The sequence below is a fragment of the Solanum lycopersicum genome, chromosome 3 (genome assembly GCF_036512215.1).
Source record: "Solanum lycopersicum chromosome 3, SLM_r2.1".
In the NCBI taxonomy this organism is placed as follows: domain Eukaryota; kingdom Viridiplantae; phylum Streptophyta; class Magnoliopsida; order Solanales; family Solanaceae; genus Solanum; species Solanum lycopersicum.
In genome coordinates, this window is record NC_090802.1 from 32429867 (window position 1) to 32445254 (window position 15388).

The following is a 15388-nucleotide window of genomic DNA, read 5'->3' on the forward strand; positions in this document are numbered from 1 at the left end:
GTTTGTAGAGTCCTTATTATTGGTGTGAAGCGCGCCCTATCTATAATTAGGAAACTGCAACATTTAGGAATTTCTTCACTTCTTTTATAATCCTTTCGTGTGTTAGAGGTTATCTCTAAAAAGTTTCCCTCTAACTCGTTTGCGCGTGTTTAAGATAATCATGCCTTCACAAAGAGTAGCTAGAGGTCATCCAACTAGAAGGAGTGTGAAACCTCATGAACAAGAGTTACCCAATGCACCTCAAGTGAAACCTCAAGGGAAAGCCACCAACACTATGTTCCATGAGGCAATTAGGATTATGAGTCAGGCTATGACTAATCAGTTGGTTAGAAAAAATGAGATCAACAAGAAGGGGTTCACGCTTCGAGGATTTGTGAGTTCTTGAGCATAAATTCCCTAATGTTTCACTGGTTCGAGCACTACTTGCGAGAGTTGAGGTGATGCATGTTGTTGATATTGAGAGAGTTGAACTAGTTTATTTTCAACTCAAAGGTATTGCGAGAACTTGGCATGATCAAAGGAAAGAGGTTAGACATGAAGATGCACTGCTTGCGAGTTGGACTTTCCTAGAGAAGGCTTTCTTGGGGTGTTTCTTTCCCCAAGAGCTGAAAGAGGCCATGGTATGTGAGTTCCTCACACATAAGTAGGATTATCTAAGTGTGCGTGAGGATGGGTTGAAGTTCATCCAACTATCTCGTTATGGTCTACAAAATGATTAAGGACATGATGAGTAGGATGAGTTTGTTTCTTGCGGGTATAGGTCTTTCTTCAAGCAAAGAGGGTCGGGAAATAAAGCTTATTGGGGACATGGACATTTTGAGGTTGATGATCTATGTGGAGAAGGTTGAGAAGGAAAAGCTAAGGGATAGAGAGGAGTTCAAGAACATGAGAGCTAAGACAAGAAAAGAGTCCGGGCAACAAAAGATAATGCCAACCATTCATCCTTCAAACAGAAACAGAAGGGTCCTTCTCTATCATCTGCTGGTGCACCTGCACTTAAGAATAAGAGTGAGTAATATGGTCAAAATTCCAGAGTTAAACCTGCATATTCACAGGGTAGTGTGGCACAAGGGGGTAAGCCTCCTGCCTGCGCCAAGTGTGGTAAAAACCACTTTGGTGTTTGTCCTGAGGGCTCCACTAGTTGTTTCAAGTGCACTCAGATGGGGCCTTTCATGAGAGAGAGTCCAAAGAATAAGCAGGGAAGTGGTAATGGGGGCAATATAACCCAGTATTCATCAGTTGCTCCAACTGGCAGGGTTTCACCTAGAGGAGCTAGTTCTGGTACTGGCAGAGGAACAAATTGCTTGTATTCTCTCAACAATATCCATGAGCAGAAGGATTCACCAGATGTTTTCACTGGTATGATTTAAGTCTTTAACTTTACTATTTATGCTTTGATAGACCCAACAACGAGTTTATCTTTTGTAACTCCATATGTTGCAATGAACTTTGATATTATTCTTAAGCAACTTAGTGAACAATTCAGTGTTTCCACACCTGCTAGTGAATCCATTCTAGTTGAGAGAGAGTCTATCATGATTATCCCATTTCTGTCAATTACTAGAGTACCATGGCTGATTTAGTTGAGTTATACATGGTAGGGTTTGATGTAGTTCTTGGTATGGACTTGCTTTTCATGCCTGTTATGGCTTAGTTAATGAATAACTCGAGTAGTAAAGTTTCAATTTCCAAATGATCCAATCTTAGAGCAGAAAAACAGTTCAAGGGGTGTGTATATCACTTAGTTCGAGTAAATGACTCAAGTGTTGAGGTACATCCCATTCAATCAGTTTCAATAGTAAAAGAGTTTCTAGATGTCTTTCCAAATAATCTTCCCCGAGTTCCTCTTGAGAGAGAGATAGACTTCGGTATAGATCTTCCTCCAGATACACGTCCTATCTCTATTCTGCCATATATAATGGCACCAACATAGTTGAAAGAACAATTGAATTTTTTTTTAGAAAAGGCTAAACTCGACCAAGTGTCTCACCTTGGGGCGCTCTGATCTTGTTTGTGAGAAAGAAATATGGTTCCCTTAGGATGTGTATAGATTATCATTAATTGAACAAGGTTACTATCTGATATACCGTGGTTTCACGGTATTATTAATACTTTTCCCTTAAGTTTAGTGTGTCCAAAAGCCTTTTTGTGCTAATTTTTATATAAGTTTCTTTTTATTTTGCAGGAAATCTATCCAAAGCTGAATGCGGAGACCACCTACGGAGCTTATGACGGTCCGTAGGTGGTTGCATAGTGCAGCTGCTGAAGGAACATGGGGAAGTCTGACCAAGTGTGGGGTTACGAAGCTTGTAACGGTCCGTCGTGTCTATGACGTTCTGTTCTGCAGGTTCGTCATGAAGTTCAGAGAAGTAATCCCAGTACCCATATTCCAAGAGTTGAAGTGTTTTGGAATGAAGACCCTCGACGGACCATTGTGCCTATGACGGTCCGTCATACTTGCCGTCGAGGGTAATGAAGAAGAGCAGCAGAAGAAATAGCATAAGTATGGGACGACGGAGTCCATGACGGTCCGTAGTGACGATGACGATCCGTCGCGAGGTCCGTCGACCCAGCCGCGTTTTGGCAGATTTCCAGCAAATAGAGTCCTTGTTTAATTAGGTTTTTATTTTTTATAAATAGTTCGAAAAACCTCCTTTTTGAGGTTAGACTCTTAGATTGTTAGACATCGTATTAGTAAACATTGTATTGTTAGAATTTTGATTATCATTCGACTTTTTGTGAGATTATTAATTATTTTGAGATTCTTGCAAGTGATTTTTGTTGATTAATCAAGCAAACTTTCGGATTTTACTCTTTCTCATTGAAGTAAGTACATGAATTCTTATTTAATATATTTGAATATTGTGATTATGACTATGAGTAACTAAACTCCATAACTAGGGTTTTGAGAACCATAGGCAAATAATGAGATAAAACCTAACTAAAATAACAATTCTAAAATGGTGTCTTGCATGTATTAATAATTCTTTCTGTTAGAAGACTTTTTAACGGATGGCCAACGTTAGAACTCGCCTTAATGCTACTTGCCGGACCAAGGAGGTAGATAATAGGAAAAGAATTATCAACATAGATTTAGTGTATACTATATAATAGGCTAGTATTGATTGGTACGATGTAATAACTTAGTCAAATATCGAATACGATGCTTAATATGAGGTAAAGATAAGGGTTAGGATAGCAACACACGTAGCCGGACCAAGGTGCGGAGTGAGATTTTCAAGATGCCGGACCAAGGATTTAGAAATACATAGCTTATCACTTTGCATGCAAGATACTAGGAAAGAATTGTTATAGTTAGAATTATCAAGTTATGAACCTGTGGGGAACACGTAAACCCTAGTTCCTTTGATTAATTGATTAAACTCCAACATCCAAAGCTGTTAAGTGTCTCTTTCATTTGAGTTAGTTATTTTCACTCATTTAGAAATAGAAACTCCCCTTTTATTGTTTTTACTTTCCAAGGAAGTCATTGACCAAACAATAGTAATAACAGGTTGAAGTTAAGTCTAGACTATTTTCCTCGTGGGAACGATCCCAACCTCACTAGTTGGGTTATTTACTTGACACGACCGCTTTACTTCTCATTTGAGAAGTAAGTTAGAGCGTATCAAATTTTGGCGCCGGGGAAAGTAGCTTTTAGATTAACTTGAACTTATTACTATAGTTTAGTTGATATTTTCTTGATTTTACTTTGTTTATTGTTTTTGATTTTTTTCAGAACTATCCTCCTTGTATGCCAAATGCACGGAGAGGAAGAGAACCATTGTTTCCCTACGATCGCGAATTAGAGCGTACACTGCGCAATATGAATCGAAACTTGGGAATAAATGATGATGATCCAAACCAGAACATCCGAGCTCTGGTTGATGTTCATGGTCAGGTTTTACCCGATGCTCATGGTGAACACCAACGGAGTGGACAAAATCCCGCTCCACGGCCCCAAGCATACTACAGAGGCTATGATAACATAGCAGACTCCGATGGGCCACTAGTTTTGCCTCCTCTACCCACATGCCAAACTTTTGTGGTAACTAGTAGCCTGATGCAAATGCTTACTTCTAGAGGTTTGTTTTCAGGGCTACCCTCTGAGGATCCACATGCCCATATAGCTAAGGTAAGGGCAGTGTGTAAAAGTGTGTAGGGAGGTTTGATTTGGATTTAGATCTAATAGGGCTCAGAGTGTTTCCTCTCTCACTGATGGGAGAGGCTGCTATATGGTTCATTGAGCTCCCATACAACTCAATCTTTACTTGGAACCAACTAAGGGATGTTTTCTTAGCACCGCTACTATCCGGCCTCCAAGAAACTAATCCACAAAGACAGAGTGAATAACTTTGTGGCACTACCAGGAGAGTCAGTTAGTAGTTCTTGGGATAGATTCACCTCATTCTTGAGAAGTGTTCCAAATCACCGTATAGATGATGAGTCACTGAAGGAATACTTCTATCGGGTACTGGATGATAATAATAAAGCGGTGTTGGACACTATAGCAGGTGGATCTTATGGGGAATGTCCTTATGCTGAGATTGCTGAAAAATTAGAGAAAATCTCCCGGAATAACAAAGCTTGGAGTACTAGGAAGTCTGATACAGGGAGAAACACCTTCGCAGTGTAGTCCACTCACAACCCAGCCACAGATGAGAATCGTGAAGAAATGGCTCAGATGAGAACTGAGCTTGGGTTGGTACTAAAACATGTCACTGGGGGGTGCAGAAAAGATTAATACAGTCAACTACTTGGCTAAACCACCACCTCCTAATGATGAATGCTATTATGCGGAGGACACTTATGCAGTAAATGAGCAAACGGTGGGTTTCCGACCAAGTGCCCAAGGCTCAAATCAGGATAATTGGCGCCAAGGTCAAGGGAACTAAGGTTGGAACTATGGTAACTATAACCGTGAGGGTCATTATGTCCGAGATGGTAACTACAACCGCGACAACAACTTCAACAGGGGTAACTACGGTAACAGAAATAATAGGAATGGGCCCTATGTCCCTCCTCAAAATCGTGAAGTTACTCCTAGGGATGGTGGAGATAGTATGGAGCGAGTTGAGGATATGTTGCACAAAATGATGAGGAGGTTCGATGCTAGTGATGAGAACATTAAAGAGTTAAGGTGTGATTTAGCTAGTACTGGGCAAAAAGTTGATACACATGCAATATCGATTAAACAGATCGAGTTGCAAATGTCCCAATTATCTGCGACAGTGAACACACGGCAACTAGGAACTCTTCCTAGCAACACTGTCCAAAATCCAAAAAATGATGCGCACTGTATGTCGATCACTACTCGGGGTGGTAAGCAAACCATTGACTCACCTATGCCGTCTGATAAGGAAAATGTGAGAAAGTATGATGATAAGGTGGTAAAGGGTAGTGTTGAGAAAGAAGAGAGCAATGTAAAAGATGCACAAGTCCCTATGAAGGTAATTCCCATGCCTATACCACCACCACCCTTCCCTCAGAGATTAGTGAAAAAGACCGAGGATGGTAAATATCGGCATTTTATAACAATGCTAAAGCAGCTCTCTATCAATGTCCCTTTGGTAGAAGTTCTAGTACAAATGCCCGGTTATGCCAAGTTTATGAAAGATCTGGTCATAAAGAAAAGATCGGTCACTTTTGAGGATGATGATAGACTGCAGCATTGTAGTGCTATTGCTACAAGATCCCTCGTACAAAAGAAAGAAGATCCGGGTGCGTTCACTATTCCTTGTACAGTTGGGTCATTACATTTTTTGAAAGCATTATGTGATCTGGGGGCAAGCATAAATCTCATGCTCCTCTCGATCTACAAGATGTTGGGTTTGGGTGACCCAAAACCCACCGCGATGCGGTTACTGATGGCTGATCGGACAGTGAAACAGCCTATAGGGATACTCCATGATGTGCTAGTAAAAGTGGAGTCATTCATCTTTCGGGATAATTTTATTATTATTGATTGCGAAGTCAATTTTGAAGTGCCTATTATTCTTGGGAGGCTATTCCTTGCTACAGGTAGAGCCTTAGTTAATATGGAAAAGGGGCAGATAAAATTTCGGTTGAACAATGAAGAAGCGACCTTCAACGTATGTAGGACTATGAGGCAGAGTGGTGAGCTCCAATCAGTATCCGCCATATCCCACAAAGAAAAGATGAAGAAGGAGAATGAACGAAAAACTGCAAAACAAGAGTTTAGGGTTGGGGATTTGGTGCTTGTAGACAGTTCTGGGTCGCCTTGTCTTCCAGGCAAGCTCAAGTCTAAATGGACTGGCCCTTACTTGATTACCCAAGTATTCCCTCATGGAGCAGTTGAGTTAAAAGCCAAGGAGGGAGTGCGGTTTAAAATGAATAGAGATCGAATAAAACTATATTTTGGGCATAAAGCATCGGGGATGAAGTGATAGAGGCATACCATCTTGATGAAGTCTGAGTAATCAAGTGTCCCCAGTAGTGCCGCAACATTAAATCAGGCGCTTGTTGGGAGGCAACCCAACATTTATAATCTTTTTAGTAATGGTAGCATTTTTCTACTAATGGGTTTTTAAATTTGCAGGCACATCACCAGGAAATTCTGCAGAAAATTACTCTGCAGCAGTCATTGACTGATACATCGACGGACCATTGCGCTTGCGGCGGACCGTCGTATGCCCCTGTCGTACCAGGTACATCTTTCTGTTATTTTCAAGCTAGGGCACACATGACGGAACTACGACGGGTCGTCACAGCTGTGACGGACCGTCGTCGGCGAGGCGTACCCGACCCGACCCGGTTGGAGTTTATTATAAAATTTCACCATTTAAACTCCCCAACCCCTCATTTCACCCCATTTCTTCATTATTCCTCCCATTTCCCTCTCTTTTCAACTTCCACAATCTCTCCCTCTATCAACCGATCATTGCCCCCCCCACAATTTTCCAATGCCCTAAAAGTGATAATCTACTAGTCGGAGTTGCTGTTGTGGGTGTCTTCCTGGTCACTGAGTGGTTAAGTCAGTTAACAAGATAAGAGTCGGAAAATTGAAATAAGAACTGTCAAGTGATTCTTGAATGCTTCTAAGGTATGTGTCTCTAATTTCTACTCATTTATCTTGGATTTTTGTTTATTAATTAGTATTAGCTTAGTTGTTCTTGATATGTTCATTTCTTTTATATAAGATTCTGTTTAACCTAGGTTACAAATGTTCGAGATTACCATGTTTCCAACCCTAGACATAGGTGCTTTCACATTACTAGTTTCCTAGGTAGTTGGGTTAGACAAATGTAGGTCCAAAACACTACAAGTTTGATTTGGGTTCATTGGGGATGAATGGGGTACACCAGTTCTATCACTGATCTACAGAACAAGACCCTGATGACGGACTGTCGTAGGGTCCGTTCCAAAATCCCTAACACCCCACTGCCCATTTTTTTCCAAGTGTCCCCCAACAGACACATGTGACGGACCGACGTCTTCACGACGGTCTGTCTTGCACAACCGTTCTGATTGTTAGAGACCCTGTTTCTGAGGGTCTCTCACTTTTTCTAAGTGTCCTTTAACGAACACATGTGACGGACCGTCGTACCCACGACGGTCTGTTTTGCATGACCGTTATGATGGTCAGAGACCCCTCTCCTAAGGGTCTCTCACTTTTTCTAAGTGTCTTTCAACGGACACATGTGACGGACCGTCGTTCCCACGATGGTCTGTCCTGCATAACTGTTATGACGGTCAGAGACCCTTCTCCTAAGGGTCTCTCATTTTTTTCTAAGTGTCCTCTGACAAACACCTACGACGGACCATCGTACCTGTGACGGTCTGTCCTGCACATACCGTCATACTAGTTAGAGACTCTCCTTCAGGGTTCTCCATATATACATAGTCTAAGTAAGACACGACGGACCTCATGACGGTCCGTCATAGTCACGACGAGATGTCACCAGGCCTGTACTATAGCAATGACATACTATTTTTCATTTTTTTAGTATGGTTTTGCTTGTATTGTTTAACACTACGCATACTAATATTGATCCTTTACAGGTACTATCTACTATGGCACCCAAGCAAGATCGAATAAACGCACGCGGGCGATCGAAGTCTGTCACCCCGTTTGCGCGCATGGTCATTGGCTCAGATGATGAGCGTGACCCCGAGTATGTGCCCCCAGGCACTTCCACCCCTTCCCATGCTGCACGTGCTCCCAAAGCCACACCCAAAAAGGTGGCGTCCGGCGTAGTCACTGCCTCCCAGTCTGATGAGGAGCACACACTGACCGGCACACCCTCTGGGTCAGCCACAAATGAAGACAAAGCGTCTGGTCCTTAGGAGTATCGTGGTCAGAGAAAGCCTCCGGCTCTGCTGAGGTTCTCGCACCCGCCACCGCTGCAGTGTCGGCCTCGTCTGATGAGGCTGACAGTTCGGAATCCACATCAGGTTCACCAGCTCAGGCCCCCACCCCAGCCACTGACCAGCCCAACCGATGGTGTGTTGATGGGCAATTTCAAGTCTACTCCGACGCCAAGTTCCTGACTGATAAAGGAGTGATGACTCGAACATTCACCTTGGAGAGGCGGGTCCTTACAGGGAGTCTCCCGACGATGCCTGAGATCCACAACCTCTTTACCAGGCATCTCCTGGAGTGGACAGCACGTCCGTTAGGCCATTACAGTGAAAAAATGGTCCGAGAGTTCTACGCATCCTACGTAGCAAATCTCCGATCACAGATAGATAGGCGGGCTGCCCCCGCCAAATAGGTCCCACTGGAGTAGGTCCGAGTACGGGGCGTGCAGTTTGACATTTCCCTGCCTGCTATCTGCTGGTTTTTATATGGCGATGGTGTTGATGCTACTCAGACCCCTCTCACTGCCGAGTTTGACTACCGCTGGCAGATTGTTAAAGATGGCCAATTCCTGCGAACCATCGCTGAGAGAGACCACCAAGAGGTGGATGGCCCTGCACCTGTTAGTTGATGGAGAGGGTGCCGACTGGGTGACTGAGCCAAAGGGGGCCATCAAGAAGGCCAACGTCACTTTCACGACGAAGTTCTTGTGGCTAATTGTCCGCCACTGCCTTTCCCCCTACAGCCGCTGATAATATCGTTACATGGGATCAAGCAGTGTTGATTGCGGCGATGATAGCCGGGTTCGAGGTGGATTTCGCGTGGTTTCTACAGGCAGTCATGCACGAGAGGGCTTTCAAGGTCACAACTACTTACCCTTTCCCGTGCATGATCTTTTCTCTCTGCAGGTCCGCAGATGTGCCTATATGGCACATAGATCAGCTCAAGACCCTGCAGGGCACTATTGACATCGCCCTCATCAGAGATGAGGACAATGAGTTGGCTCCACGCAGAGGGCCCCGTCCAGAGCTGCCCTCACTTGCTGATACGCTAGCCCAGGCCTGCACGGCTACACTGGCGGCGTCCACTGACACTACCCCGGTTGAGTCTATCCCGGGTAGTAGCACTTCTCCGAGCTCCTCTCGCACAACCCCTCTACCGGCATTGGTCCTGCTTGCTAGGGTCCAAAAATTAGAGGCGCAAATGGCTACACTTCTGCATCATATCCAGTCGTGGATGCAAAAGTCTATTATTGAGTCAGAAGAGCGCCTCGAGCGGAAAATGGTCCAGTATACAGAGCGGAAGATCGCTGAGGTTCACCAGCGCTTGGACGCCTTTGAGTTGAGGGTGCTAACCCGTCCAGCCCCTCCAGTGGACGTGTCGACTCTTCAGGCTGTAGTTGATAGCCTTCGCACAGTTATTGACATGATCTTAGAGGCTAGGGTGCCTGAGTGTGAGGCCCCTTCTGTCAACCCAAGCCCTATTTGCCACTTCAGAGATTCCACCACCTCTCCTTCGAGAACATTCTAAGAGGCGTAGGGGTCGAGCAGAGGAGATGCGCAAGCACGGAAGAAGGAGCGCCGAGAGATGGAGGCTGCGAGGAGAGCCTCACTTGCTGAGAGGAGGCGCACCAGATGAGAGCATCAGAGTTAGCGGCTGGGGCGTCTAGCTCCTAAACTGTGGAGATAGTAGGAGGTACTACTGATGGTGCGGTTGTTGCTGAGGACACCACTGAGGGTGTCCAGATTGCAGAGGACGTGGGTTTCGAGGAACTGGAACCACCAGCTTGCTGATCGACAGCACTTTGCGCCACAGGTTTGCTTCACCTACCACTCTAGTATTTAAATTTTTATGCATTGGGGACAATTGCATGTTTTTTTTGTTGGGGGTGGGGTAAATGGAAAGTGAGTGTTAGGGTGAAGTTTGAGTAGCCCAATTCACTATCCTCTTTTGGGGTTTTCTTGCCTGTGTTCTTTTTCCCCAAAAAGACTGATTACTTTTTCTGTTGAATTGGCATGTCTATATCTTTTGTACATAGTTTAATTCTGGAGCATGATGGCTAAATGATATCCTGATAAATTAGAAAATGATGCATGACTAGGCATAATAACTGATAAATGTGTAACTCTAAGCATGACATAGAGGTACACCATTGCATTACCCTAAGTCTAAAATTCGAACTAGGTGTCTAATAATCTGGTATAGTGATGAGATGCCAAGTGAGTGTGAGGAAGATTTGAATAGTCCACTATTGATACTAAGCTAGAACTTTCCTGGTTAGTCCTGCTAAAAGTAAGTTGTAATAGACAATTAGGAAAGGATCATAGGCCCTTATTCAATATAACCCATTTCTAGCCTAAATAAAAGAAACCAAATGAAATTTATCCTTCTTTGATCCAAATGATCTAAGCTTAAATTAGACCTTTCTTTTTAACCCCAACTGATCTTTTCTGGGAACAATGTGTTGGCCCTGGTCCCTCCTTGGACATATGCACCTCAGCTTATGCCAAAAGCATAAGTTGAGGGTGGCTAATGCAGTAAACAGCCTTCGTTATGGCCCTGACCCAAATTTGGGTATTGTGTACCTTAACTCATGGAAAAGCCATGAGTTGAGGGTGGCTATTATGAGGAATGCTCTGGAAAGTGGGGTTGAAAGAACAAAGAGAGAGAAAGAACAAAAGTAAAGTGACTCAAGAATTAGTCGAAAGAAAAAGAAAAATATACAAGAAATACAAGCAAGAAAAGAAGAGAGTCACTTACACAAATGAAGTTAGAAGAGAAATAGCAAGGTGAAAGAATATGAGAAACTGGGCGAGATAAAATGATAGAAAGTGGAAGGTTTAGCCGATATGTCAAGGAGGGCAAAAAGTCACTAAAGTATACCTAAATATACCCTACCTGACCCTGAGCCTATGTTACTAGCTAAAAAAATCCTATCGTGATCCTAAGGGTTGTATAGCGAACTTAAGGCAGTGAAAATAAGGGCAAGCTTATGGCAATAGGTATGAATGAGTGTGACTTTGTTCTGAGAGCGAGTGTTGAAAAGTAATCCTTATACTGAAACTGAAACCATTGTGTGAAAAAGGAGGATTTTTTTTAAAGTGAGGACATTAGTTGCAATACCAGAATTGTTAGCACCTCGGTGAAAAATTGAAGAGGATAGGTGGTAGTGCATGGTGAGTCTGTGTCATGTTCTGATCCCACATAATTCAAGCCTAATAGTGATAGCATGCATAGATTTGATGAGATTAATTAGGATTGATAGCCAAATGATTGCAAAGGATAAAACATAGATACTATTGTACAAAGATTTTGTATTGAGTCATAGTGCGTCGCTTGAGGACAAACAATGAATTTAAGTTGAGGGTGTTGATATACCGTGGTTTCACGGTATTATTAATACTTTTTCCTTAAGTTTAGTGTGTCCAAAAGCCTTTTTCTGCTAATTTTATATAAGTTTCTTTTTATTTTGCAGGAAATCTGTCCAAAGTTGAATGCGGAGATTTTGAGCGAAGAAATGCAGAAGAGACCACCTATGGAGATTATGACGGTCCGTCGTGCTTGTGAAGGTCCGTAGGTGGCAGCGTAGTGCAGCTGCTGAAGGAAGGTGGGGAAGTCTTACCAAGTGTGGGGTTACGAAGCTTGTGATGGTCCGTCGTGTCTATGACGGTCCGTCCTGCAGGTTCGTCATGAAGTTCATAGAAGTAATCCCAGTACCCATATTCCAAGAGTTGAAGTGTTTTGGAATGAAGACCCTCAACGGACCGTTGTGCCTATGACAGTCCATCATACTTGCTGTCGAGGGTAATAAAGAAGAGCAACAAAAGAAATTGCATAAGTATGGGACGACGGAGTCCATGACGGTCCATCGTGACCACAACAAAAGAAATTGCATAAGTATGGGACGACGGAGTCCATGACGGTCCATCGTGACCATGATAATCCGTCGCGAGGTCTGTCGACCCAGCCGCGTTTTGGCAGATTTCCAGCAAATAGAGTCCTTGTTTAATTAGGTTTTTATTTTTTATAAATAGTTCGAAAAAACTCATTTTTGAGGTTAGACTCTTAGATTGTTAGACACCGTATTAGTAAACATTGTATTGTTAGACGTTTGATTATCATTAGACTTTTTGTGAGATTATTGGTTACTTTGAGATTCTTGCAAGTGATATTTGGTGATTAATCAAGTAAACTTTCGTATTTTACTCTTTCACATTGTAGTAAGTACATGAATTCTTATTTAATATATTTGAATATTGTGATTATGACTATGAGTAACTAAACTCCATAACTAGGGTTGTGGGAACCATAGGCAAATAATGAGATAAAACCTAACTAAAATAATAATTCTAGAATGGTGTCTTGCATGTATTAATAATTCTTTCGCTTAGAAGTCTTTTTAACGGATGGACAACGTTAGAACTCGCCTCAATGCTACTTGCCGGACCAAGGAGGTAGATAATAGGAAAAGAATTTTCAACATAGATTTAGTGTATACTATCTAATAGGCTAGTATTGATTGGTACGAGGTAATAACTTAGTTAAATATCGAATACGATGCTTAATATGAGGTAAAGATAAGCGTTAGGATAGCAACACACATAGCCGGACCAAGGTGCGGAGTGAGATTTTCTAGATGCCGGACCAAGGATTTAGAAATAAATAACTTATCACTTTGCATGCAAGATACTAGGAAAGAATTGTTATAGTTAGAATTATCAAGTTATGAACCTGTGGGGAACACGTAAACCCTAGTTCCTTTGATTAATTGATTAAACTCCAACATTCAAAGCTGTTAAGTGTCTCTTTCAATTGCGTTAGTTATTTTCACTCATTTAGAAATAGAAACCCCCCTTTTATTGTTTTTACTTTCCAAGGAAGTCATTGACCAAACAATAATATAAACAGGTTGAAGTTAAGTCTAGACTATTTTCCTCGTGGGAACGATCCCAACCTCACTAGTTGGGTTATTTACTTGACACGACCGCTTTACTTCTTATTTGAGAAGTAAGTTTGAGCGTATCACTATCAAGCATAATTACCCTCTTTCTAGAACTAATGATCTTTCGATCAACTTTAGGGTGCTTCTTGTTTATCCAAAATTGACCTTAGATCAGGCTACCACCAGTTAAGAGTAAGGGAATGTGACATTCCAAAGACAACTTTCAGAACGAGATATGGTCATTATGAGTTTTTGGTCATGTCCTTTGGTTTGACCAATGCGCCCGCAACATTCATGGATCTTATGAATAGAGTATTCAAACCTTATTTAGATATGTTTTTTATCGTCTTAATTGATTATATACTAATCTATTAAAGGAATGAAGAAGATCATACTAGTCCTCTTAGAATAGTTCTTCAGACTTGAGAGGATAGAGAGTTGTATGCAAAGTTATCTTAGTGTGAGTTTTAGCTTGAGTATGTGTCATTCTTGGGTCACATAGTCTCTGGTGATGGTATTATAGTTGATATCTAGAAAATGGAGGTAGTATAGAATTGGCGTAGACCCACATCTCCAACTGATATTAGGAGTTTCTTAGGTTTGGTGGCTACTATGGGAGATTTGTAGAAGGTTTTTAGTCTATTTCAACTCCTTTGACCAAGTTGACTCAGAAAATAGTGAAATTTAAATGGTCTGAATCTTGTGAGAAAAACTTTCAGGAGTTGAAGATGAGGTTGACTACTGACCTAGTTTTGACCTATCAGAAGGTACTCAATGTTTTGTGGTTTATTGTGATACATCTAGAGTAGGTTTGGGTTGTGTGTTAATGTAGAATGACAAAGTTTTAGCTTATGCCTCCAGATAGTTGAAAGTTCATGAGAAGAATTACCCTATTCATGACTTAGACTTAGTTGAGGTAGTTTTTTACTTAAAGATATGGCATTAGTATTTGTGTGGTGTTCATGCTTATATATTCAGTGACCATAAGGGCCTACAGTATGTGTTCACTCAGAAAGAGCTTAATCTTAGACAAAAGAGGCGGTTAGAATTACTCAAAGACTCTGACATGAGCATTATTTACCTACCAGGTAAGGCTAATGTTGTTGCTGATGCCTTAAAAAGGTTGTATATGAGTTATACCACCTATCTTAAGGAAGAGAAGAAGGAACTAGCAATAGACGTGCATAGGTTTGCACGCTTAGGACTCAGACTTATTGATTCCAATAAAGGAGGAGCAGTGGTGACAAATAGGTCTAAGTCATCATTAGTGTCAGAAGTGAAAGAAAAACAAGACAAAAATCCCATTTGTTTGAGTTGAAGGAAAATATTCAGAAGGAAAGAGTATTAGCTTTTGAACAAGGGGGACATGGTGTATTGAGATATGAAGGTAGATTGTCTGTACCTATGGTGGATGGAATCCAAGAGAGGATCATGAAGGAAACTCATATCTCTAGATATTCCATTCATATGGGTTTCACAAAGATGTACCGCAAATTGAGAGAAGTATATTAGTGGAATTGTGTTGACACCCAATTTGGACTCTCCCCGATATGAATTAGTCATCGAGCTTCTTAAATTCAAACTTTTTGAAATAATTAACTATATAAAATACAAATTATTTTCAACGTTATTTTTATGTAATTTTTCATCTTTTTTGAAATTTCAGACAATATATATATTCTATGTAATTGCATATTTCATAAAATATTCGAAAATCGTCTCAAAAGATTTTTACTTAATGCTTTGTTAAAATTAATTTTGGATAAGTTAGTAGTTTATATGTTATATTTAAGTTAATTATTTATCTTGTTAAAATTAAGCAGCTCGTTCATTAATTAGTGTCAATTCAATTTATTTAAATTTTATCCAAATTTTCTAACTGACTGAATTTGGCTAAATTAACTATCCTTCAAACCCACTCAAAGACAAGATTTTGGGCTCATTCAGAACTTACAATAGCCCATCATAGCACTTTCAGAATTGAGCCCAATTCCGCTGTTCTCGAAATGACCCAACCCATCCCTCCTCTTCCTCACAAAAAGAAACCCAAAAGCTTACATCAATAATACACGGTCTTCTTCACGCGCAAAGTGAAGCAAACCAATTGAAATTGCGACCTCCGGCGC

At 41.5% G+C, this 15388-nt stretch overlaps 1 protein-coding gene across 1 annotated transcript; it reads left to right on the forward strand.

Moving 5' to 3' along the window:
• Positions 1-711: 711 nt before the first annotated feature.
• LOC101249248 (uncharacterized) lies at positions 712-1583 on the forward strand. The gene is made up of 3 exons (XM_004234844.2): positions 712-963; positions 1056-1359; positions 1402-1583. The coding sequence occupies exons 1-3, from the start codon at positions 712-714 to the stop codon at positions 1581-1583; spliced, it is 738 nt and encodes a 245-aa protein (XP_004234892.2).
• Positions 1584-15388: the final 13805 nt, after the last annotated feature.

What these genes read in the sequence shown, in the direction of transcription:
- LOC101249248 (XM_004234844.2), top strand. Translation starts at nt 712, where the DNA reads ATGATTAAGGACATGATGAGTAGGATGAGTTTGTTTCTTGCGGGTATA. An exon ending in CTTCAAACAGAAACAGAAGG is followed by an intron (nt 964 to 1,055) that starts GTCCTTCTCTAT and finishes GCATATTCACAG; the next exon opens with GGTAGTGTGGCACAAGGGGG. An exon ending in TTCACCAGATGTTTTCACTG is followed by an intron (nt 1,360 to 1,401) that starts GTATGATTTAAG and finishes ATGCTTTGATAG; the next exon opens with ACCCAACAACGAGTTTATCT.